At 42.8% G+C, this 25,876-nt stretch overlaps 1 protein-coding gene across 1 annotated transcript; it reads right to left on the bottom strand.

Annotated features, from left to right (window-relative positions):
- Positions 1–14,978: 14,978 nt before the first annotated feature.
- Positions 14,979–18,918, bottom strand: LOC147881861 (protein MICROTUBULE BINDING PROTEIN 2C-like). Its single transcript, XM_087401935.1, has 5 exons — positions 17,812–18,918; positions 17,551–17,643; positions 17,046–17,441; positions 15,932–16,153; positions 14,979–15,532 (listed from the first exon to the last, which is right to left on the bottom strand). The coding sequence occupies exons 1-5, from the start codon at positions 18,676–18,678 to the stop codon at positions 15,317–15,319; spliced, it is 1,794 nt and encodes a 597-aa protein (XP_087258061.1). The 5' UTR covers positions 18,679–18,918; the 3' UTR covers positions 14,979–15,316.
- Between the last annotated feature and the right edge of the window lie 6,958 nt (positions 18,919–25,876).

The raw sequence follows: 25,876 nt of genomic DNA, 5'->3' as shown, positions 1-25,876 counted from the left end.
CACATCATTACCTCCATCCCATCTACCACCTCACTAACTACATGGTAGTGCCAGGTCATCTGCATAGTCAGCAGTCCATGTTAGCAGTGCCTTCTAAGCACACTTTGTGCTATTGAGAAACCATCTCAACATCAAGGGTTAGATATGTCCATAGCACTAACCCAAGAGTGCTATAAGGAAAGGGTTAGATACCCTAACCCTAAAGGGATTTGTATATATTATGCATTTTCAACTAAATCTAGTGTACAGTTAGTCATTTGTGTTGTGCTCCTAGCTGTGCCCTCTCTCATCACAGATTTCTTCGTGAGGAAGAGGGAATCCATTGTGGAAAAGAGAGAAAGTTTTTCTTCTTTGAGAGCCACTGAGAGAAAATCAAAGAGTCCGAGCTTTGAGAGAGATAGAGAGATTTATTCTCTACAATGATTTTTTGAGAGGAGGTTTCATCTCTTTGTAGAATCCCATAGGATAGAATAGATGCATCTTGAAAGAGGTGTGAGAGCACAATGAAATCTCTATTTTGATTGTGAGAGAGAAGACTCTCTTTTATAGAAAGGGGGAGAAGGTAATACCTTCCCTACATAGTGGCAATCAGCCCCTACATCAATGGGAATCAATCCCTACATCAGTGGGATTGCCTTTCTCTTACATCATCACTTAGGTCACACACTAGACACATCATAGCACTTGATGTGCCTTTACAACACACACAAACACACATGTGACTCCCCTAGATGCACACATGCACCATAGAGCAAGCCCTTGATCATACTTATCCCAACATACCCTCCCTCAAGGGTTTGCCTCTTGCAGTGTCAAGGATACATCTAGTCTCATAGTTTTTCATGCCATCTCATGGTGGTCAAGGATAAATCTAAGGCTAGGATCTCATGCTAGCAAGGGTTCCCAAGGGTGTGAGGTTCACAGAAATGGGATAGACAAAACACATATCACATGGTCTACATCATATGGTAACCAGAGGTGATTTACATAACATATTCTTTTTGGAGTACTACTCCAAGCAGAGAACCTCAAAATTTGACCAAGTGATGATAAACAAAAAAGACAAAGTGCCTAAAAAGCATAGTCTTCATTTTCTTCATTTGCTGATGGAGTTCTTCCTTCAGCCAGATTTGCTTTGTTGTTGAAGTAGTCCTTCTTGTCTTTGATCAACCTATTAGCTTTTTCTTTTGTAGACTTCTTTCCATTCACAACATTCCATATCTTCTTTTTCAAAAGCATAAACTTGGCTTTTGTTTGCCAAGTATGGAAATTAGTTCCATCCAACTTCTCAAAAAAAGGTCTTAGCTTCCATGGCAAGGTCTTACTCGAGGGCAGTGTCTAGTGCCTTACAAGTGAAATATGAGCAATAAAAAATAATCTTTCAAAGAGTAACAACTTGAATACTTTGACTTGGATTTCTCTATGTGACTTAAGTGAATGTCAAAGCATAAGGCAATTAGTCAGAGCAACATTTATGCAAGATGTCTAAGCAAAAGATGACCAAGTAGATGCTAGAAAATGAGCATAGCAGACTGAAAATAAATCTTGGTCAAACTACCAGTCAAACTTAGGCTATCCAAAGTCAAACTTAGACTAGCATAGTCAAGCTTTCATGGCCAAAGAGGCAACTCAAAAATTTGCTCCAATTCGTCATGTAGAGGCCAAAACTCAGAGGGGTTTTGCATTGTGACCTCCAACAAATGCCTCTATAAGACGGTTGACAGCGACCTCAATCTCAGGGGAGTACCCCGGACTTGGCTAATGACTTCTCAACAACCCTAAAACGACTACATCTCGAAGCCACCTCAAGCCTGCATGACCTTACAGAGACTCAATTGACGACCTTAAGCCACCTTGCACATCTCCACGGCTCGGGGGGGGGGGGGGGGATCACTAGGTATAAACCCTCTATATCACATGCGTTTAGGACCTATTTGTAAAATCCCTTATTAATAAAAAATTTCTTAATAAAATGTACCCTTTTTCTATAGACATCTGTAAAATTTCCCCAAAATTACATTAAATACTCCCTTATGTAAATTAATTTTTGTAAAAATTAAGAATTAAAAATAACCTTCTGTTGAACTCGTGTGAAAGGGTTACATATGATGAGTGACCGATAAGCTTCATTTTTTCATATCCTTATAAATATTAATAGTATGTGATACACGTCATTCAATGCTGGAATTAACTATATGGTTCATTTTTAATGGGAGTAATAAATTTGAACACACACACACACACACACACACACAGAATTTTCATAACGTGCAAGCCACACACAAACACAATAATGAGTTTCTTAATGCTCAGTCACACATGGTACAAACACAAACACCCACACACACACATTGCACACATAAAGAAAAATAAACACTTTCATGATGCACACACATACAACACATAAAAATTTGAATAAGCTTACATTGTGAAGGAAAGCGAGCTTAATTTGAAGGATACAATTGCATGTCACGAGCCATGTACACATGCTGGACCCTTGCCTTGATGCCCTTTTTGGCATTCAAGAACCCAAGGATACAACATTTCCAATGCTTTTGTTTGTTGGCTCTATCCTTCCTAGGAACCTTGTGTGGACCTTCTATGGACGGTTGCATTATAACCTAGGACATGATCTTGAACTCTTGAGGAGTCAAAGCACCATTAGCATCCTTCAAGTTGTGGAAAATACGATTGAAGAGATTTCTTTGGTTTAGGAGATGGGGAGTGCTTCACCAGGTTGAAATGGAGAGGATACTAAGGGGAGAAAGAGGAGAAAGAGGCCCTTTAGACTTGCACACTTTGGAAGAAGAGAAAGAGTAGTTTTCACCTTGGTAGAGGGCTTGGGTGCATGGGATTGGTTTGGGAGAACTTTTGGAATAGTTTTGGGTGTTTTGGATAAATTTTCCAAAAAGTCAATTTTTTGGAGGGAAAAAGTGATGCGGTTGACCAAGAGAGGGGGGTGGAAGTGGGCGACAAAAGCACAAATGAGGTGGGGCACAAAAGGACAAGTGAGGCATGGGGGGGGGGGGGACAAGAGGGGGCCCAATGGCAGGGTGTGGGGACCAAGGGAGGTCTTTTCACCAATGAGAGGCCTTTCTAGTTTCATACAAATATTAATGTTGGAGCCTCCTTATTGGTGGGCTGCTAATTATTTGATTAGAGCATGAATTAGCTCCTTAAATAAATGGCCCTTTTTGACCCCAAATATCCCCTAATATATCATCATTGGGGGGCTTAGTATCATGATCAATAATTTTAATAGCTTGGGGAATTTCTTTTACTATAGGCTGAGGATCGAGACTGAGGATCTCGATCTTCATTTTCACATGGCTTTAATCTTCGAAACTTTTTACATTGTGAATTGTGGAGTAACTTTTCCACTAGCAAATTATTCCCAAGCAATGGTTCACCTATTGTGCAAGGTATAGCTCCACAATCCTATTTTGCACTCTTTCACACTCATTGTAGTGCTCAATCTTGGCTTTGCATTGATTCAAACCTTTGGCCTTCTTTTGGGATCTCCTGTTATGTAGCTTTGGAGGTTCAACTTTAAGAATCTCAACTGCCATAGGGCATGGAGAATGGCTAAATCATTGTCAAAGACACGGTCTTCCAATTGAGCACTTGTAACCTTTCTCTCAAGGTCCCAGAAAATCAGAGATATCAATATCAATGATAGTCTCTTCACGATCACTATCCCATTCAAGAAGGCTAGCCATAAACATTGGAACTTCAAGATCCATGGGCCTTCATGTATGAATGGATATTCTACTCACATGGCCTTTGCATCAATCTCTAGGAGGAGAGATCTAATGCATGGCAATTGTCGAGTTGCTAGTGCTTGGATCCAATAGTTGATGTTACTTTGTGTGTCACCTACTAGGACATTTTGTTGTGGGAGGTTTGATTTGTAGAGGCCTTGTTAGAGGAGGTATCATCCAATGTCTAGGCACAACGGTTCTTATTGCTCCAATTCCCACATTGATCCTCACCACTATGTCACAATTTTGTATTGTGAAGTCTATGAGTTTCCCAATCATGGAGCACTGATGCTTCTCGTAGCCAAGGGCGTCTGAGTAAAACTTGGTAGGAAGACTTGGGGAGATCCAAGACTGTGAACTGGAGGGGAAAGCAAATCCCTATTCCTTTATGGATACACCATCCACTATGCCCAAGGGTTTGGTTCGTGAATCATCTGCAAGGCGAATGTTAAACTGAGCCTTCTTCATCGGTGGGAGGCCCCATTCATCATAGAGATATTTCAATCAGACGGTTAGACCTGTGCTTCCATCCACAATGGCTAGGACCTTATCATGTCTTTTGTGGAGCAAAGGCACAATGATGTTGTGCATGTCATCTCTTTCACCCAATCAGATTGGAAGGTCTCCTATTTCTTCCATAGACAGAGGGAGATTCGTTGATTCAACCCATGCCTTGAAACTCTCCCAAAGGTTAGGACGATTCTGTAAGAGGATTCCAATGGGCACGGACACAGGGCGGCTCAAGATGCTCGAGAGGGTTGCACATCCCAGTTGGCATTGTGGAACATTTTTGTTGCCCTTGTTCAGGGAACACAGGCCCGATTATGATATCGAGACATGGTGGAGCTAAGTCAAGGACTAGATCTTGTGCTTGCTTATCGACTTCAAATTAGGCTTGTTCCTTTTCCGCCCATTGTCAAAGTGCTTGAAATCGAGCTTTCTCCGATTTAATGTTAGGGTATATAGCTTCTTTGATACATGGATCCAAACTGGAAGTTAATGTAATCTGCTCTTCTTTGCTTGATGGAGGAATTAGCAACTGTGTTTTCTTCTATAGAGGCCATGACCATGAAACTAAGAGATGATATATTGGAGGTTGCGATTAAGACACGCGAAGCTTTTGCCCCATTACTTGCTTCATTCCATCTCTTAGTTTCATGGTTATGGTTGCGAAGCAGGATGTTTCTATAGTTGACTTAGATTTTATGTTTCTAGAGTGTCTATCTTTGCCATCATCACTGCTAGTGTCAAAGTCAATCATTCCATCCTCAATGTCCACCATTGCCACATGAGCAACACTGAATGTCTCATAACTTCTGATTTTTTTCATCTCCTTGCAAATCTTCTTTTTCAAACTAGCAATGAACGAGGCTGTCAAGTACTTGTCATTTGGGCAGGCTCACATTTTGTAATTAGGTGCTTCATTTACCCTAGATATGTATGAACTTCTCTACGGCCTTGTTTGATCTTGCCTAGTTGGAGAGCCGAATCATGTTGAAGGTTTTTAGTTTGGAATCACTCTTGAATTCGTTAAAGAGAAGGGCCCATGTGGCTCATTCTTCCACAAAAAAATCCAAGTACCATTGAGAGACTTTAGTGACCAATGCCATAGGGAACCAAGTGGCTTTGGCCTTGTTGGATTGATTTCCTCTAGCTCTACATGTAGCATCAAAGAACTGGAGGAACCTCTCTGGATCACCCTAACCATTGTAATTTGAAAGTTCCAGATTTCCTAGGGGTCTTCTTCCATGATTGTTATGATGTTCAAAGTTTTGGTATTCAAAGAAGTTGTTTCCATCCCTAGATACCATTCGGAGGCTTTGTCGACCAATGCTATAGGAACAAAGCAGCTTTAGTCTTGTCAGATTGATCTCCTCCAGCTCTGCATGTGGCATCAAAGAGTTAGATCACCATGGCCATTTTGGAAGTTCCAACTTTCCTAGGCTTCCATGATTGTTATGCTATTGCTCATTGAATTTGGTGGTTAAAGAAGTTTTTTCCATCATTATGTACCATTCAGAGGCTCCTCGACCAATATCATAGGGAACCAAGTGGCTTTGGTCTCGTCAATTTAATTTCCTCCAGCTCTACATGCAACATCAAAGAGCTGGAGGAACCTCTCTCTATCACCTCAATCATTGTACTTTGGAAGTTCCAGCTTTCCTAGAGGTCTTCTTCCATGAATTTAATGCTATCATTCATTGAAGTTTTGGAAGTTAAAGTTCTTTCCATCCCCTTCCAAGTCAAGGTCACCATCGTATTAACAATGCTCAACCATGTTGGGATTAGAGGAGTAAGATGGATTGGATTAATTGTAGGAGGGGAATTCGGGGAGGAGGGTTGTCATAGATGTCGATTGATCGTAGTTGCATGCACACTTGCCGCGTGGTCAATTGGACACATCCTCCTCAGGTGTTATGGGGGTTAGAGACTATTACTAATTTGGGGACCATCATGTTATAAAATCTGATTAGATTGTCGCCCTTGAGAGTGGGAATAAGTTGATGCAAACACATCGTCAATTGGAGGTCGTGAGCAAAAATTATGAGTGAATTAGTGTGAAAAATATCCCACATAGGAGCGCGCATTAACAATTTCTTTGGATGCCAAAATGGTGTGCAATGGGATGGAAAAATATCCCGTAGTGTGATGATTACCTGTGTGGATTTTGGGTTCAAATGCGTTAATTTGGGGCCCAATTTATTCAGTTTTGCTTTGTTAAAGTTAGAATGAAAATTAGGTTGTGGGTGTGAAGAGACTTTACCCTCAAGGTAATGTGTGGAGACTTTAGATAAACCTTAATTAATTTAACTACTATGGTCAGGTTTGAACCGACTCTAGTTAGGTTTAACCTAAGGTGTGGTTAGACTAGCTAGGGTTAGCTTAAATTAATTGAACTATGATTGATTAGTTCGCTAGGGTGAGTTAATGTAACTAGCTACTAGCCTATAATTAGTTGGGTTAGGTTGGTGTAGTTAGTTAGGTTATGTTGACGAAGGCTGTAGAACAAATGGTGGGTGGGGTGGCAATGCCACATGGCAATGATGGGGCAACAAGAGGCCCAAAGAATGGCAACACGACGGTAGTGTAATGGCTGCATGGCTATTGTAGGGGCCGGTTCGACGCACAAGGCATGGCAGGGCTGCTGAAGATGGCGGAGGACAGTAGTCTACGATGCCTGAGGCGCACTAGCTCCTAAACAAGGGCGGTATGAGGGCCAAGTTTGGCTCATGGTTGGGTGCATGGCCAGGCACAAGTGTGCAAAGATCAAGGGCGGGTGAGGGCAAGGTTTCAAGGCAGTGGATATAGCCTTAGGTGAGAGGGAGCATGGCAAACAATGAAAGTTATTGGGTGCAAGGTGCAAGGCATGGGCCATGCATGAGGGGCGATGCCACCAATGCAATTGGGTGCAGCGGGTGGGCACCATCAGCACAACATACGAGGAGGTAGTGTGCATGGCAGTCGCATGGCGCAGGCGGGTTATGAGGTGGCGTGGACAAGTTACAAAGTAGCGGCAACAGGCAGGTAACAAGGTGGCAAGCGACGTGTTATGGCAATGGTGGGCTTGTTATGAGGTGGCAGCAAGTGGGCAGCCAATGAGGTGGCAGCTATCGCGTTATGGTGGCGATGAGCAAGTTACGAGGTGGCAAGGGAACCAGGATGTGGGAGGAAGTGCATCGCCTCTTTGCTCACACTCTGTGTGGTTATATGTATGTACATGAGTGCACTTAACACTACAAGATTTGAAGGAACAAAAATATATTTTTTTAAATTAGCTAAATTTATGGTTTGAGAAGCTACACAATATTGTCTTCTAATGCATGCTCTTAAATATGTGGAAATGTTAGAAAATTAAAAGGCGTAACCACCATGACAAATGTGAGTTGAAAATAAACACCAACGTATATGCTATTGTAGTTTAAATCAATTTTTTACAAGCCATAATAAAGGCAACTTCCATGATATCAAACAATTTACATGCTCATCTAATGCCTCCCTATTCATACATTTGCTGCGTTTAAGTTCCCATAAGTGCTAATATTATGCCAAATTAGCTTGGTAATAAAAGCTCTACCCCTAACAATTCTCGAGAGAATTGGATCTTAATAGATCATGTGTCACATCTCATGTTAGTGCTTATATTTATTTTTTTCCTTCAAAAAATTGCAAGACAAGTCATAATTTGCTACACAATTAAATTTGAAAAGATATATCAAGTTTGATCAATTAATGAATGTGGATAAAATGAGAATCAATTGATAAACATAAATACAACTTTTAATAAAGCTAGGTGCATAAAGCCTATGTAGAGTCTCTTATAAGTTTCTAGCACTTGTTTAGCATATGTTCTTAAAGCCTCCACTACATGGTCAATGGAAATTAGATTAACAATATTGACCAAGGGTTGGATGGTTAGAGAGCATTCTTTTCTTTTTGTTTCCACTCACACACACAATGCCATCTACGAGGGGCACAATCACTTGTGGCCTACACTGAAAGGCTACAAGGGTCTTCCTAAGCGAATCGAATGTAGGTTGCCAACTCCAATTGATGAATGCCCCTGATCTGCTTTATAGGGTAAAGTTGATGTCTTCACTTCCTTCTCCTTTCCTTAATATCTTTTCTTAAGGCTATTTCCATTCAGTCCTTGAACTACCCTAAAGGGTCTTGATTTGTTATGTTCAAGATAATCTTTCAAAGGTCAAGTTCTTATTGGCCTACCCTTAATGTTCGTGTCTCTCACCAATTTTCCCAAATTGTTTGCAGCACTCTTGATAGCTTAAGACTTCAAAGTTCAAAGCCTTGTAGAAGCATGGTTTAACTTAAAGATCATGCTTTGCCTATGATTGCCACAATCCATGACAAAGTGCAAGGAAATTTGTATTTGCAAAGTTCTCACAAGTTCAGTCAAGTCAATCCTCTTATAATTAGCCCTTTAGGGCCCATATGGTCAATAGAAAGCAACCCTTCATGTTATTCCTTGCACAAGGATGAGGATTATGGTATTGACCTTATATTTGAGACCTTTTGATTGTGTTTGTAAGTGGGAAGGAGATAGAGAAGAGCGTCATTGTGTCTAGATGGGCAAATTGCATTTGAAAAGTAACGACCAAAAAGTCAAAGCCAAATACAAGACAAGGCGCATGTGGTGTAGCAGACATGGAGCAAGACTAGACCTAATAGCCACAAAAGGAGAGAGAGAGAGAGAGAGAGAGAGAGAGAGAGAGTGTTGGAGCTTATTGATAACAATGTCTTTTATTGATGTGTGGGGGAGAGGGAAGAAATAGGAGCCATGTTGAATAACAATTAAATTAGCAAATTTGAAATTTTAACTAAACATCGACTACCACATAACTAATTGACTGGTTTCCTATTGTGTGACAATACAATGAGCAAATAGTCCTCAAATTTGAAAACTGCAATGCTGTTTAAAAATGAAGTTTTTGAGCTTTCGAGCTTGCAAAGAAGGAAGATAGAAATGAACCTTCAAATTGAAGTGCCACATTGGGAAAAATTTCTCGTGGTGTCCTTTAAAAATTATTGGAAACATCTAAGTAAGGGGGGTTTCACACTTGTCCGTGGACAAGTGAAGTCCCCACACTTGTGGCGTATGTCCGCTTGCCTATTCACAATCGGGCATATATCTTTTCTAGAAGTACTAAATGCGCCACCAAGGATAAAATGAAATTCTGGGGTACCTTTCATCTAGAAGGCAATTCGAAGTCCTAACCTAATGAATTGTAATGGTAGACTCTCTTTTTTGGGAGGGACCTTAGAGCCGGTCCCCATAGACCAATGGAAAACCACTCATCTAGAGCCGGTCCCCATAGACCGATGGAAAACCACTCATCTAGAGATTTACAACGAATTTCGAGTCCCCATGGGTGATCGTTCAACCAGCATCATGGAATTCGGAACTCTCCATAAGGAGATGCTTGTCTAGCCCAAGTGGTGCCCAAGGGCACCCACTGGCACTCAAAAACTCCTACTGTGTGAGTTTGGCTCCATTTCTAGGGCTTGTACAAGTAGCCATCGAGTGTTGCATTGGGGCCTACAACTAGGTCAACAGTGAAGCCCATGAGGAAGGCGAGTCCCGCCATGGAGCTTGGATTTTGAGGTGGCATCTTTGATGCATAGGGACTAGAGGGGTGACTACACATCGAAGCAATGACGCTATCAACAAAACCTCACAATGATGGCCTTCTTGGGGGTGCCCAGTGCACCCCCCACACCTCCTATTCAAGATGCTATCTTATGTGGCAATTTTCTCACCTACATGAGCCGGCACACTCTGCCATCATATAGAGCCACACAATTTAAGGTGATCTTATGTATTTGACATATTTGGAATTATTGCTTCTTGGGCAACTCACAGGCACCGATTGTAGCCGAGGTGCGCCTTGGATGACATCCCTGCAATATAACACTGTCTGAAAATCTCCAAGTTTTTATCAAGGTTCACGTAGTTCCAAGTTCTTGTCTATAGTTCTACGTGACAAAACGTCATGGGGACTCATGTCAGTGTGACTGCCAAGGGCATTGGCATTTTTGCCAACCCTACCCTTAGAGGTTGTTCCTGTGGTGTCGGCAAATTTTGCCAAGCTTTGCTGAAATTTGGCAAGGTTTGTTGCTTTCCCACCTCAACCCCCAAGTTTTCATCGATAAATTTTTTGGCCCTACAAGGGTCCTAAGGGATGACTTGGTTAGTGTGTTGCTAATCAGAGCCATAGTTTTGAAGTTAGTTCATTTGGTCAATTTTAGGTTGTAAATTATGGTTAGTATGAGGCTTAAGTGTGGGTTAGTAGAAGTTTAAGGGCTTCTAATGTGTTTAGGGTTTAAGGTTTTTGTTTGCTTGTGGAGGTCTATCCTAAAGCTTTTGTCTTTTGTTAGATATGTCTCTTTAAAGATGGAGGCTCTCTTTGTCTCTTGTATGGCAACACATTTATACTACTCTTACCAAAATAGGCAAGTCCCTACTTTTATTTAATGGCCCATCCACCACACACACACACACATACACCTTTTCACCTCTTTTCTCTCCTTTCTTTCACTCATCTACCTCACGATGATATTCCTTCACGTTCACTTCCTTTTTCTCTTTTTGTTTCCTTTCACAAGTTATTATGGTAGGCAGCCTAGAGGGAAGCTTTCCCTTTTTGACCCTCATTAAACGACGTGTCAGAGTTTGAAATGTTGATCTTTCAAGATCTAAGGGTCTTAATCATGTTTTTCAAGCTCAAAAGCAAACACGCTTTTTCACTTGAGCATAAATAGGATGGAGACTTACTTTTGATCGTTGCGTGGTGTACGTCATAGAAACTTATAGCATGATTATCACAAGAATAACTTCAACCATGGAAGGCGGAAGCTACAAAATCCTCTACTCTTACACCCATGTTTTGAATGGCTTTCCAATGGATGCAACAAGATTTTGAGGCTCACAGTTGCGATCGATGTACATGGCATGCATATCCTATTCTTGAGGTTGTCATAGTTGTAACTTGTAAATGAAGATTTCGAGGCTTATAGTTGTAAACAAAGATATATGATGTGTTCATGCCTTGCCTTTGACTTACTGCTCATTTTATTCATCTTTGTCTTCCTCAGTAGTCGTAGTTGTGTGTACAGCGTGATTGTTTTTCGAACAGATGAGATATCCACAATACATCTTGCATAGCTATTGTCTTATCCGCATAGTCAAGGGTGGCAGATACATGCAACGGGGACAAGGTAAGGCAATTCCTCCACAGGGCCAGATGTTTCCAACATCTACACAACAGGGGACATGGATGGTGAAGCGCAAGGTCTCACTAGATGTACCACATCCCAATTCCCCAAAACATTTGTCCACAGAGCAACTACCTCGTTCTTCTTTTTTTTTTTCTTGCCCCCCTCCTTAGCTGCATTGCTCTCCTTGGTTTCCTCAATCCCACTTCATAGCTCACAAATTGTAGTTGAAGATCCTCCCAAAATGTGATCATTTTTGCATACTTCTCCTTTGTTTTTGAATCCAAATCAACTTCCACATTGTCGAATTCAGCACTTTTGAAACTCAGAGCTCAACAAAGATACATACCTCTAGCTTTCATTTCCTTGGCCAAAAGCTCCAATGCCCCCAGTGCCCCTCTTTCCAATCTGTGCAGGAATGCTTCGAAGCTGGAAAAACCAAAGTCCCCACCATAATCCCAAACGCAAAACGTAAGCCATGTTCCTCGGCTCAGATGCTTCAGTGGCCAAGCAATAGAGAACTCTGGTAGAGGCTTGTTGCCTTTGTTCTTTCCCTCTTCAACATGCTGTAACTACTGCATATTTCTTTTGAATCAATATACTTTGGTGCTTTTTCTCAAAAGCAGCTATAGTAGCAAGAGCACCAAGAGGCTACATGACTTTGAGCAAGACACAATCCTCAAGCAATGACGAGGCTACATGATTTTGAGCGAGTCACAATCGTTAAGTAAGTTTTTGTCTGCACATGCTAGGATCATGTCATTGGATTATAGGAGCACATCACACAAGCTACATTTCCATCTTTAAGACACGCCCAGAAGGGTAGCTAATATGTATCTTATAAATGTTGCTCTGCATCAAAGTGGTAGCAGTCGATTGAATTCAATCGAATTCAGAGCTGCTAGTGGTTGTGTCGACGAGATGTGGTGAACTTTGTACAGTAGGTTATAGCTAAAAAATAAACAAATTTTGGGTAAGTTATACCGAGGCGAATAGCAAAATAAGATAGAATCCACCACAGCAGGCTAAGGACTTGCTAATGAGGCAAATTTCCATGCATACAGTCACATAAAGTGGGCTATCTGCTGGACCAATGAAGGACAAAAAGCCTTCATCTATCTCAACAATATGGGCACCACTATCATACCTTCCCAATGGTCTACATCGTAAACGAAAAAGTGCTTACAATAGGCTCCCACTTTTGAAGACCTCTACGGATTGTTGTCTTCTTTTTTTTACAAACCCTTTACGAAACCAATAGCATATTTGCAGCTATGAGAGGACAGTTTCCTATTTTCTTCCTCATCTGGCCTTTAGTAGATCTAGATAATTGCAAACCCTTTACGAAATCAACAACATATTTGCAAGCCACGAGAGGACAATTTCCTATTGTCATCCTTATCTGGGCCTTAGTAGAGATAACATCACCAATATTTCTCAGGAGAGTTGTATCACTTTAGGAAAGCTGACATCTCCTGGTATGATGCCTTTGAACTTGGTGCTAGGACATTGTTGGAAACTTGAATGAGATGAGCTTTATATTCCAAAAGATGATGAGAATTTGAATTTTGTCTAACGCATTGCTCTTGGTGATTTTACCGATATTCCATTACGATTACGACTATTGACATTCAGATAATATCCCCATTTACGAGACTTATTCTTAGCGCTTGTATTCTCGATGCATGAGGAAGGGCCCATTCCCTCGAATTTTATAAAGATGCACAAAAAAAAAATCAAAGTAGATCCCATCATCCGAACTTGAAGCGCTACATTTATATGAGGAAGGAAACTTTCATTTTCCTTGCATGTAAAAATAATATATCAATGTAACCGAATGATGAATTAATTACAATAGATTTTGAGACAAGGATTTTTTGCTTTTGTTGAAAATTTAGTTTTATATTACAACATTACATGTGCTAATTTATAAACGTATTCTTAGAAATGTCGTTTACATTCCAACACTACATGTAGCAATTTATATATCACATTCTGATAGAAGCTAGACTAATGATTTGTTCTTCAATGATGTCGTATTTTAATATTGTTTCCATTTCAGACATGTTTTTTTAATCTTTTCAAAAAGTGAATTAGACATACATACTTGGTGCATATACAAATTCGGATGCTCAGCTTGGAATACAAACACGCCCATTGAGATTTAGGTAATGAGTCATTCTCTTACATATTTGCAATACTCAATCTCAACGATTCGAATCTCGATGCGCAGGGAAAGGCCCATTCTTCTGGATTATAACTCTTTGGGGGAGGAAGCGCATCGCCTTCCCTGGTTATGTAAAGGAATGGACCCACAAAATCGAGACCCGATTTCTGAAATAGTTGAAAGCAGATGGTAGGAAATTTGAATGAAAATGAAAAGGAGCAACGAGTTCTTCTAAAAATTTGAAAATGTAAAGCACCATGCATGCTATCCTGTCCCAACTTTAAAACAAAACCCAAGATCTTCACTTTTGTCATGCGCTTGTCATGCCACGATCCCACAAGCCGTTCACCATCGCCATTGTCATGACCTTCATGTAGCACCAGCTATGGCGCGCCTGCTCAATCCCGAGCTTCCTCATCGCCATCACGACTCACACTGAGGCCTCGAGTTTGGCGCTGTCGCCTCCCGTCGCCACGATGCCCAGCTTCCGGGCGCATTTCCAACCTTCGAGGAGTCATCGCGATGTCGCACAGTCCAGACTCTCTGTCTCAAGTGACAATTTGCAAAACCATCTCTCCTCTCACACCTTCCATCGTCTCCGTGGATGAACCCTGGGTTCTAGGCGTGGCCGGCGTGCCCAGCAGCACGTTGCCGGTCGTTTCTGCTCATCCGGACGTGAAAATCTAGTCCACTCTTACTCTTCCTATCGCTGATTACGTTTCATTCCCACACCTGTATTACCTTGTGCATCACACGGATGGCAACAGGCACAATGTAAATCGCTTGCTTCAGAGAGTTGACCCTTTCCTTGCATCTTTTAATGCTATGGATTGCATTAACGCCTCCGTCTCGAAACTCGCTTTTGGACTATAAAGAACGCGTCACAATTTCGCATAACTACAAAAGGTGAGGCGCATTTATAATATTTTATATGAGTAGGGACGACGGTTGTTATGCGATTTCCCGTGTACATACTAAACGACGCGTCAGGGCTAGCCGACATTTGAAGGGCGTTTCGACGATGAAAATCCTCATTCCAAAGGCGCTCAGTGCTCACCTTGCTCCCTAATTTCTAAACCTACCAGCCACGTTGACCCAGAAGATATTGAGTACACAAGTTTCAGAGAGCTGCAGAGCCCTCTTAAACAGGGCTATGATGCATGAAAAAATAATAGAATCTAGTATAACCTCTTTTCTTAGCAAACGCACATGGATGATAGAGAAAGCTTGCAGAAAGATGGTTCGTTTCGCAGGTAACCCACAGAAAGACACATATTTTGAGGCCGTTTTTGAAGTTGGGACACACTGATGGACTTATTGATCTATACTTCACATGTTTTTTGAGGCCTCTCTCTCTCTCTCCCCTTGTATTACTATGGAAGAAAAGTAAGAACAGCAGAAGAGTCCTCGTAAGTCATCCAGCCAAACTGGATGCATGCCTGATATAAATTTTTGGACACCCGAGTAAGATTCTGGATATGGCAGGCCTGCTGGCCAAGCTCATACTAAACAATTAAGAAATTTTGAAAATTGTCTCAGATGGATGTAAAGAGCGACTGTATCTTTGATGGTGGTTTGCAGTCCCATAGTAAGGTCTCGCGCAGACTTTGATACAATCACCATCATCACCTTCTCTCTCTGTCTTCAAAATTGGCTCAGCTCAACAGCACAAGGCATGGAAAGTCGGTCTTCTCAAAAAAGATTGAAGGTGCATTCGGAGCTCACCCACAAGCACCAGGCATTCATCTCCTGGGTTGTGCTTGGCTGCCAAAATGGATGCCAAGTACATCTTCCTGGCTGCCTCCATTTTCTCCAAGTCCACCTCTTGTTGTTCCTTTGTCACTGCTTCACAATGAGTCTTGCAGCTCTCAGAAACCTGCTCCATCGTACCATAAGATCCCTTATTTTAAGGAAGGTGAACCGATAACATAGACCAGTGCAAAGAAAAGAAAGAACACAGCATGGGATGTTAAGAAAAAACGCTTGGCAGAAAACCAGTAATTCAGATATGCTTAGCACTACTTTGAGCAAGAATCGTGCAACATGAGAAAACAAAAAGCTCGGCAGAAAAAACCAGCGACTCAGATTTACTTAGCACTACTTCGAGCAAGAATTGTGCAGCATTTCAAGAGCCTTCATACTAAATTTTGGTCAAATTATGCCATGGAATGGAAGAGATTCAGCTGGCATATGAACTGGAAGAGATTCAGCTGGCATATGAGATGTTTCAAAAACAATCATGGGTTGGAAAAGTCTAGGAAAGCTAGCTTCAAACCTGTAAAATCTGTTGGCTCTCCAAGGTTGGCGACAGAGGCTGGTTGGAAAAGCCCTGCTGTTGTGCAGTCTCAGCATCGGCCACCTCCATCTGCCATCGAAGAGCTGCAACCTCGCACCTCAGAGCCCTCACCTCCTCCTCATCGTTTGCACTCTTAGCTCTCAATCCTGCATGGCTTCCTTCCGAGCTCTGCAAAAGCCTTTGCATGCCGCAGATTTCAACCTGCACACAACATTCGCAGACAGAGTCGAAGACAACAATCAGCATCTCTGACATGCCATCACCATGCCTTGTGGTATACCATATTCCTTCAAATGCTTGCTACCACCATGCACTCTTGGAGACCCTATTCCTTCAAATTTCAAGTAGCAAAGGCAATAGAGAGGATGAGAGGAAGATTCTTGCAGACCATATACATTCAAGTACTTACCATCATCATGCATTCTTGCAGACCATAATCCTTCAAATTTTGAAGAAGCAAAGGCAATATGGAGAATGAGAGGATGAGAGGGAGAGGGAGAAAGGAGACGAGACGAGGGTTTTTATTTTGTGAAAACAATCTAAGGAACCAAACATGACGCATCCGAAGTCAATCTGAGGATCGAACACATACAAAAAACACACACTTTTTTTTTGGGTGAAACTATGAACATCATATTATGAAACAATCATTTTACAAAAGGGCAGGACTCCAGAAGAGAGCCAATGCCCTATCCAGCAGAAACAGTAAAAGACGCAAGAGACATCCAGATCCTCCTCATGCAAGGCATCTTGTAAGGAATGTCGCAATGAGGTCCCGAAGAACTCATAGGGGTGCTACACACACACACTCACTCACTCACTATAATGACATCATGACCAACATTTCTCTATAATGACATGATGACCAACATTTCTGCAGCTCACTATGAACACACAAAAACACACACCACACACACTCACACTCACTCACTCACTCACTATAATGAGATCATAACCAGCATTTCTGCAGCTCACTATGAGCAGACTTGATCACATCACGACCGCCCTCACTGTGAGCAGACTTCTTGGTTTGTATTGTGATTTTTTTGAGAACGATCTTATCGTTGGTGAAGAGAGCTCAAGGAATACTTGCCTCTTTCTCGGCTAGCTTCTCCCTGGCTGTCTCCCACATTCGCTCCTTCTCAGCCATCTCTCTTTGCAGCTCTTCCACCTTCCTTGACAGCTTCGTTACTTGAGAGTTCTCATGCATCGCCTCTCGGAATCCATGGACTTCCGTTGCTGCCTCCAGCATGCTCTCTCTCTCCGCCACCTTTCGCTGTAGCTCCTCTACTCGATTCCGTAGCTTCGCAATCTCCGCTATGTTCCCATTGTCTCGAGAAGCCACGCTTCGCGGTGAAAAGGACAAATCCTCAGCCTCCACTCGCCGCAGCATGTTTTCGCGTTCTTCCCACATGGGTTGATCATCATTCCGGCCGTTGGTGGTGGCGTGATTCTTGTAACTCCTTCCACCACCGAAACCGTCTGCCATCTGTTCAATCAGACATAAACCCAGTTGCATTTACCCTCGCCGGAATCGGCCGGATCAATCTAAAGATTTCCTCTCTGCTTTTTTGCATGCAGAAATTCAAGCCTTGTACCTTCTTGGAGTGTGCATCTCGAGAAGGCGCTCGAGTGTAAACCATTGACGCGTGATGCTGAAAATTGCTGTGTTGACGATATTCTGAACGTTCCTGCCATCATAAAAAAGAAACAAAATCTTGGCAATCTTGCAAGCATGTAGGGTGGATTAACCGGAGCAAAACCTTGAATCTTGGCATTAGCAAACTCTGAGCTTCCAAGCTTCTGCTCGGCACGGAATACGAAAATACCGAATGGAAGGGAAAGCTGTAACGACGTACCATGAAACTTTCGATGAGCGGAAACATGTCGACGAGGTTCTGATACAGCTTCATGTCGATCTCTCCACCATCACCAGCTCCGGCTATATCCTGCATTATTTCTCTGAGTAGCCCGCCTGAATCGCTGCGCGCTTTCTTGCCCTTCCAACAGTCCGCTGAGCCCAAAGTTCCCTCCCCTGCTGCTCCGTTTTTCCAGCTCTTCTGATCCTCAGGAAGACCTCTTAGGCCCGCAGCTTCGCCATATCCCGCAATTCTGCTATATCCTGAGCCGTGAGCTCTTCCTCCGAACTTCAACTCGGAAGGATTTTCGTAATCCTGGCGAGACAACGCGTGAAGGTGACCGTTACCAACTCTAGAATGCATCGCAGATGATGCCCTTCCTTCGACTTCAGCGGGGCTAGGAGAGCCGTTAGACTTCATCCACCCATTGCGGAGGTGCCTCTCCTGAGAGGCAGCAGAGGTGCTAGAAGAAAGCCCCTCCGACAAGCTTTCTGCCTCCTTGCTCGTGCTGCTGGCCTCGGAGGCTGCGGAGCGCGCTACAGAGCCGCAAGGAGATTTCTGCCATTCGAAGAAATCGTGAGGGAGTAAATCTTCGCGGATTCGCGGCCTCGAATATCCGTCCTCGCTGCTGAAACTGTAATCCGTATCAATTTCCTCCTCCGCTGAGCTCTCGTCTTCGTTGTCCGAAGCCCCTGGCTCCGCATTGTCCCGCTCAACTTCCTCAACTCTCTGCGGAACTTCGTCAAGACTCCGCGGCTTGCGAGGTTTAGGAAACGCGCCAACGGAGCTATGGACAAGCTGTTTCAAGGCGTGAGAAGGGCTACTGAAGAAAGAAGGAGAGGAATCCGGATTTCTCAGTGCGGCCATGCATGAGAAGCGGAGGAGGCTGCGAGCGGTGAACTGGGTAGTCTGAATGCGGCGAAAGGCGAGCTCTGATGAGGTGCTTGTCAAGAAAACAGCCAATAGGGAGCTCTCAAGCCGTCTGAGGAGCAAGCGTTGAGGGTGAGGCGAGTGGAGAAGAGGTGATGAGAGTGGCTATGGCGATGGAGGATGGAGGTATGTGGCTATGGCGACGGAGAAGTTGAAGGGAGGGAGCGGGGGCTGTTATACGCACGCAATTCACACACAAAAACTGAAGGATTTGAAATACGTGTTAGTTTTTGTTCCTTTAATTTCCCAACACACACACGGGGCTTACCACCGCCCACCCAACTAATTTCCCAATTCACACACCTTTTGCCTTAAAGTCCATGATGTTCTTGTTGGCCATTTCTCCTTCATTGGCACTTGCACATTGGCATTCCTTGGAGTTGGGGGCAAGCTAGTGTTTGTAGAAAACATTTTTCTTAATCAATCACTTTCCTCAATATGGTTTGATATATTTTATGTATTATTATTATATTATATTATACAATACATTATATAATATATAATATTAAATATATTTTATTTACATATATATATATAGTTAAACAAATATATCTCTATATATGCGGCGGAAGTGGGAGGAGGTTTGGGATGGAGTGATCCTGCGGAGACACATGGTAGGTCCTGGATTGCTCAACAGACTGCATGTCATAAGAGAGAGAGGGATGCCACAAATATATAGAAGTAAATATAAGTATAAACATAAATATAAATCTAAACATATATATATATATATATATATATGGTGCATGTGGACAAAGAAGCAATGGTAAAAGTTGATGTTGCGGGTTGGCAAAAACACCACAAATTGTCCAGTCAGATACATGGTGTGGCCAATAATGACAGGAAAAGTGTTGCATTAGTCTACCACTATCGACAGCAAGGGGTTGAGCCAATGTCCAAAATATCAAACACGTTGTTTTATTGTGGTACATAAGGAGAATATAAATTTGTTGGGTGTGATCCTCTTATTGTTATATTGTGTGATATTTCTATACTCAAATGCCCTAAAGAGATTTTGGGTTTTTTTAAAACTAGGGTTTGGGTTGTTGAAATGTGCATATAGCAACTAGAGGGAAAACTAGCAATCTGTTGAATTGTTAATTGAATCAAGTGGAACCCATTATGCCCTAAGGAAGTCTAAAATTAAGAAATATTGTCGAACAATAGATTATTATTTAGTTGCTTGACTCGATACCTGCCCCATGTGTGTTTATAGGCAAATTCTTTACCTCTCATCAACATCAAATGGCCACTCATTTATCTGAATCATTGAGTTAACTGTGCATACAGCCAAGCCAAGCCACTGCCTATAATGAAGGGGTCTTGAAACTTGAAATTTCATTTCTTGAAATTAAATACATTTAGAGACCGAACGGAGCGGGTCTCTTACCCGTCATAGACAAGTCATGCTACCCATTTTCTCAATCAATCACTTTCCTCAATATGGTTTGACCCGTATCGAGAAGTGTCACATTCCCTTCTCATGGCAAGGAATGCTACTCAAAGATAGCTGTCAAATGTTTCACATTTGGAACTCAGCTCATGCACTGGTGGTGCTGAAAGTTTGGAGAGCACGCAATAATGTCGTGCTTTGTTAGGCTAAGTTTCCAACTTAACATGGTACAGCTGGTAAACCGTAGCATCATTGACTTGGTTAGGTCTTATGGGAATTCTGCTACTACTATTGAATTCATTGTTATCACTGAAGCGTTGTCTATGTCTTAGCTTGACTCAGGCTATCTTGGCCATTGATTTCTTTCATTGTAATTTTTTATTTTCTTTAATTTAATTTCCTTTTTTACCACAAAAAAAATCACTTTCGAAATTTTGAAGGTTTTTCTTGAGAATTTGTAAAATTTTAAGTTTATATAGCTAAATTGATTAAATATTAGAGGCTTTCCAAAAGTGAGAATATTTTTCAAAGGTTGAAAGGAAAATGTTGCAAGTTCATTGCATATGATTTACAAGTTTTCTATGAACACTTGGGCAATCTTAAATATAACTAAATTGATTAAAATATTATAAAATTTTCAAACTTGAGAAAATAGTTTTTACAGGTTGAAAAAAAAAAGTTGTAGGTTCATTGCATATGGTTTACAGGTTTTCTATGAACACTGGGGCAATCTAAAATATAATTAAAATCTTACAGAGACTTTTCAAAATTGAGAGAATATTTTTCACAGGTTGAAAGGAAAATGTTGTAGGTTCATTGCATATGGTTTACATGTTTTCTGTGAACATTAGGGCAATCTCATAACCCTATACTGGGGGCAATCCTGTGTTCACTATAGCACCATTAAAACACCTCTAATAGTTTATTCCATGTTCAATGATCTTGCCTAAAGGGCAAGTGGGTAGTCCTTAGGTAGGTCCTTCAAGGACCTAGCAAGTTTCTATATTTTCAAGCACAACTCCTAATGGTCTCATGTCAAATCAAGTTGCATTTGAGCTCTACACATTTATCAAACTCTCTTCATTGGGTACTTATAGCTCTCGAAATTTCTTATATTCCATTTTATAGCTATGAAATTATAGCATGTGACATGCCATATGCCAATTTTAAGATCCTCCAATGGTTGAGCGAGGGTTGAGCTAAGGAGCATGCCAATGTGATGAAGTAATACGCTCCATTATTGGAGGAGCTTCCTTCTTTTTCTTTTGTTGTGCTCTTCATGTTTTTTTAAATAAAAAAATTTATAAACAAAAATGCCGACTATATTAAGAGAGTGGCTAGCCCTGTAAAAAAAAAACAGACCTTTTTACAAAAATTGGCCTAAGAGTGGGCTCTCTGCCCCAGGCCTACGCTGCTACAAGTAGCACCGGGAGGCAAGAAGAAGGGTGCTAGCCACTCATTAACCCCGCTCTAACTACCAGCAGGTATCTACTGACCAAAGGGTCTATCTTTTGGGTGATCCAGCTTAGATCCCTAAGGTTAGCTTTGATAAGTGCCAAAATGGCAGTTTTCCTCTGGCCCACCAAGACCCCTCGCTGAAAGATTATCTTGTTCCGAATATCCCAAATCGCCATGCAAGTTGCCACCCTGACATATGGCCAACAGGCAGCTAAGGTTGACAAAAATCTCACCATGTCACCCGTGAGGGCCGATTTCCATTGTGACCCGAGAAAGAACTTAGCCCATGAGGCCCGAGTATCTGACTCGCCCACACGCTTCTGGTGACCACATAGTTCCACATTAGGTGGCAGACCACCTCCGTGGATTTGCCATAGAGCGGCCAGCAGGGACTCGGCATAGGCAACCAATTGGTTCATGATTTTAAACAGGAGGAAGCTAGCTTTTCCGGTGGCGCAGACTTTCCAGATTCCCTTCAACCGATCCTTCCACCATGCTTTCCCTCGCCGAAGTGACCATTTATGATTCAGGTCTGGGACTAGGGATCTCGGTCCTCCATGAGATAGATGTAGAAGGATTTGACCAACAGCTTGCAGAAGCATTGCGTTCCCAAGGTCCATTGGTTCACACACCATTCGGAGGATGGGCATGTATTGGTTGGTCACCAGTCGAGGGTAGAGTCTAAGATAGCATGGACCAAATTTGTTTCCCCATCGTTCAACCGGAACCTCTGCCTCAAAACATTAATTGAAAGCCAGTCTGCCTTCTGGGATGCCAGAGATCAGACTAGGGTGGAAGCGTTCTTGGCTCTCATCAGATCCATCATTGCAAAGGGATTGCTGCCTCTTCGCGGGGCAGGACTCCACCAAATTTTTTTGACCAAACTCGCATCCCTCCTCTCAGCCCCGGTCGTCCTTTCTAGGAAAGGTAGCCAATGGTTTCTTTCCAAGCCGCCAACATGCCAGCCACTAGATCCGATCCCACAATGGAGATGGGGACCATCAAAAAAAGGCGGTCATACCATGAGCGCTCCTTCCAAACACCCGACCCCTTGCTACGGTTTTGGCAATGAGAGCTTTCACTATTTCAATCCATGGGGTGTGCTTCTCCAGCATCGGGAGCAACAGCTTGGATATTAGGGAGACATTTTCTATCCTAATGTCCAGAAGGCCCAGACCCCCATCCAACTTAGGGGCTTTGATTGCTTCCCACGAGACAGAGTGCATTTTTTTCTTACCATCTTCTTCTGCCTAGACGAACTCCCTGAAAATTTGTTCTATTTCCATCCAGTGCAATTTCTTGAAATTCCAAACAGAGGCGACATAAGTCATAGAGGTTGCCAGGATATGTTGGACTACAATAACTCTAGCATTCCAGCCTAGGCAGAGGCCTCGCCACTTCTTCAGCTTTTGCTTGACTAAGTTTTTAAACCACTCGAATCTTTGGTGGAGGGTTAGGGCAATACTAATCGGGGCCCCCCGATACTAAATCATCATGCCATGAGGCACCATTTGCATTTGAAGATCAGAGAGCTAGTTGGGAGGAGGCTCGTGGTTGGCCTGGATCATGAAGGTCTTGCTCCAGCTTGTGATTGACTCTGAAGCGACACAGAAGGCCTTGAGGATACTTAGAAGGGACACGACGCTAGACTCATCCTGAGCAGGCCAGATGTCATCTGCGAATAGTTGAGAACTAAAGTGGGTACCATCTGATAGATGGAGGCCTTGAAGGCGCCCTCCATAGACACCCGCTTGATCATGTGGATGAGAGGGATGGAGTTGACGATGAACAGGAGGGGGGCCAAGGGACAACCTTGCCTTATAGATCCCCTAAGGGGGAAGTTGCTAACCACGCCACCATTTACACATAAGACTGCCGATGCATTGCCAAAGAAATAAGTCACCATACGAAGGAAACCTAATCTGCCGAACCCGAGTTTCACCAGAACCTTGGTTAGGAAGTCCTAGCGAACCTTGTCGTAGGCTTTGTCGAGGTCAAACCCTAAGAAGGTTACCTTCAGAGACTAGAGCATAGTCGATGGTAATGGAGACATTTAAAATATTTTCGAAGATGTTCCTACCTTTCACAAATCCGTTCTGCTCACGGTCGACTATGTAGGAGCAGATGTCTCTAATCCTGAGAGCCATAGCCTTTGCGATTATCTTGTAAGAGGTATTGAGCATGGTAATTGGTCTCCAGTCCCCCACTTTGATATGACTAGGTCTCTTGGGGAAGATCTTCATTAGACCTGCATTGACGTCCTCTGAGAGGGACTCTACGTCAACAGCATGGTTGGCCATGCTAGTGAGATCACCTCCTAAGATATCCAGAACACCCAGTAAAATTCGAATGTCAAGCCATCCGATATGAGGGATTTATCTTTGGCCAAGAACATCAACGCCTCCTCCAGCTTCTTCTTGGAGAAGGGTCTCTGCAGCAACTGATTCCTATGGTAGTTTCAGACTTTGACATTAATGTCTGTCAGTGCTTCTTACATGCTCTAGATCCAGTCGACGTCCTGCACCACTGCCTCTCCAATGATGGCCCCTAATTCCTTGAGGAACGTGTCAGTTACATGCCAAAAGTCTGTGATAAGATCCCCTTGTGTGTTTTGGACCTTGTCTATTGATTCTCGGGCTTGCTTTTTTTTAATTTGACAAAAGAAAACCTTAGAGGGGCAGTCCCCCACGGAGAGCCAAGTCTACCTACTCTGGATCCTTGCATCCTCCGATTCCTCCATTTCTATTGCTTGCATGGCCACTTCAGCTTCGACAAGGTGCGTTGTAATAAGTGCATCATGGGGGGATAGCATGATGGCTTTTTTTAGAGATTGCTTGGTGGCTACAAGCATAGATGACGCCTCTTTTCGTCGTTTTTTATACTGACTATCCCAACGCTTGGCCAGTTGCAATATATGGCGAATAGCTTTGTCCCATCTGGTGGTCGGATTGGCGATGCCGTCTCTCGCCTCCATCCATGTTGTCTTGACTTCAAAGCAGAACTGGGTAGAGCACGGCAAGCGTTTACTAAACTTAAATGGAATGTCCCTTGAGCAGTCCGTAAATTGGGGGAGACTGAAGCTCCATCTGATTGGAGAGTGACCGGAGAGACTGGAGATCGCCATGCAATCTCCCTGCATGGGGCTCCTCAACCACCACCATTCGTCGGAAACGTAGAAGTGATCCAAGCAGCCAAGCCTTGAACTCGATTCCTTTTCTACGATTATTCCAGGTGAATTCTCCGAGCCCTTTCTCATCCAAGGTAGCACAATCAACAAGACTGTGGGTGATGCAAAGCTCATCCCAAGCTTCCCGTTCAGGGCTGGCTGTTGCTTTAGAGATGTAGGATCTATCTGCTCCTTCTTCAGTGAAGTTCCAGTCACCTTCGAGAAGCCATTTACTTTCACTCATATTCTCACATAAAAAATCCCAACATCCCTTCCTATCCTGCGGGGCGAGTGGGGAGCATAGACACTTGCAATACTAACCTCTACCCCCTCAACCATTACACCAACTGCCAAAACCCATCCCTCACAATCCCTAAAGAGCTCCCTTGTTCCTAGCCTGTCGGAAACTAAGACTGCAGTACCTCCTCTCCCACGCTTAGGGCAATTGACAAAGGTCACAATATTCAAATTGTTGCAAGACTCCCAGAACCAACAATCTCCCTCATCACATTTGAATTCTTGTAGAAGAAGTATTTGGGGCTTAAATTTAAAAGAATCGAAAGACAACTCTTTCACTTCACCGGGTCACAAATTCCCCTCACATTCCAAGACAAAACCGAGACCTATACCACAAGCCCATTCTCCCTCTTAGCCCTTACAGACCTAATTGGATAATGCTTTGTAAGCATCCTTAATGAAATTAAAGCAATTCTCCTTGCTCCCCACGGCCTAACGGGCCACATCCTTAATTCTCTTGGAGAAACTGCATGTCTAATGCCCAACAGCTTCTCACCCTTTTGATCCATAGGGTCGGCTGAGTTGCATCTCTCATTGAGGAGCCTCTTCTTGTGGTTGGCTTCTAGAAGGTCCTCATCCTGAGACTCACAAATAAGGGAGCCTGATCATTGACAACCATGGGATTAAGGCCATCCTAGCTTCGTACTTCTTCATCAGCCTTCATATTGCCGTAGTTTCTTGAGCGATTGAGGGGAGGTTCTGCTCACAAGATTCTGCTGGCTCCTGTGGTATCGGTTTGACCTTGACTCCTTTCTGGATGGGTTTGCCCTTCTTACCGACTATGGTCCATTGGAGATCCTAGGGAATATCGGCCGGAGGTG

This window comes from Dipteris shenzhenensis, chromosome 30, assembly GCF_047967505.1.
Source record: "Dipteris shenzhenensis isolate YYH24624 ecotype China chromosome 30, Dip_SZ_1.0, whole genome shotgun sequence".
Taxonomy (NCBI): Eukaryota; Viridiplantae; Streptophyta; class Polypodiopsida; order Gleicheniales; family Dipteridaceae; genus Dipteris; species Dipteris shenzhenensis.
Note: the sequence above shows the minus strand (reverse complement) of the source record. Positions and strands in the feature narration are given on the sequence as shown.

Excerpts from the sequence above, each read along its gene's own strand:
- LOC147881861 (XM_087401935.1), bottom strand. The coding sequence starts at position 18,678 with ATGGCCGCACTGAGAAATCCGGATTCCTCTCCTTCTTTCTTCAGTAGC. Across the intron at positions 17,442-17,550 it reads GAGATGCACACTCCAAGAAG|ATGGCAGACGGTTTCGGTGG; the intron begins GTACAAGGCTTG and ends CTGATTGAACAG. Across the intron at positions 16,154-17,045 it reads AGAAGCTAGCCGAGAAAGAG|GTTGAAATCTGCGGCATGCA; the intron begins GCAAGTATTCCT and ends TGTTGTGTGCAG.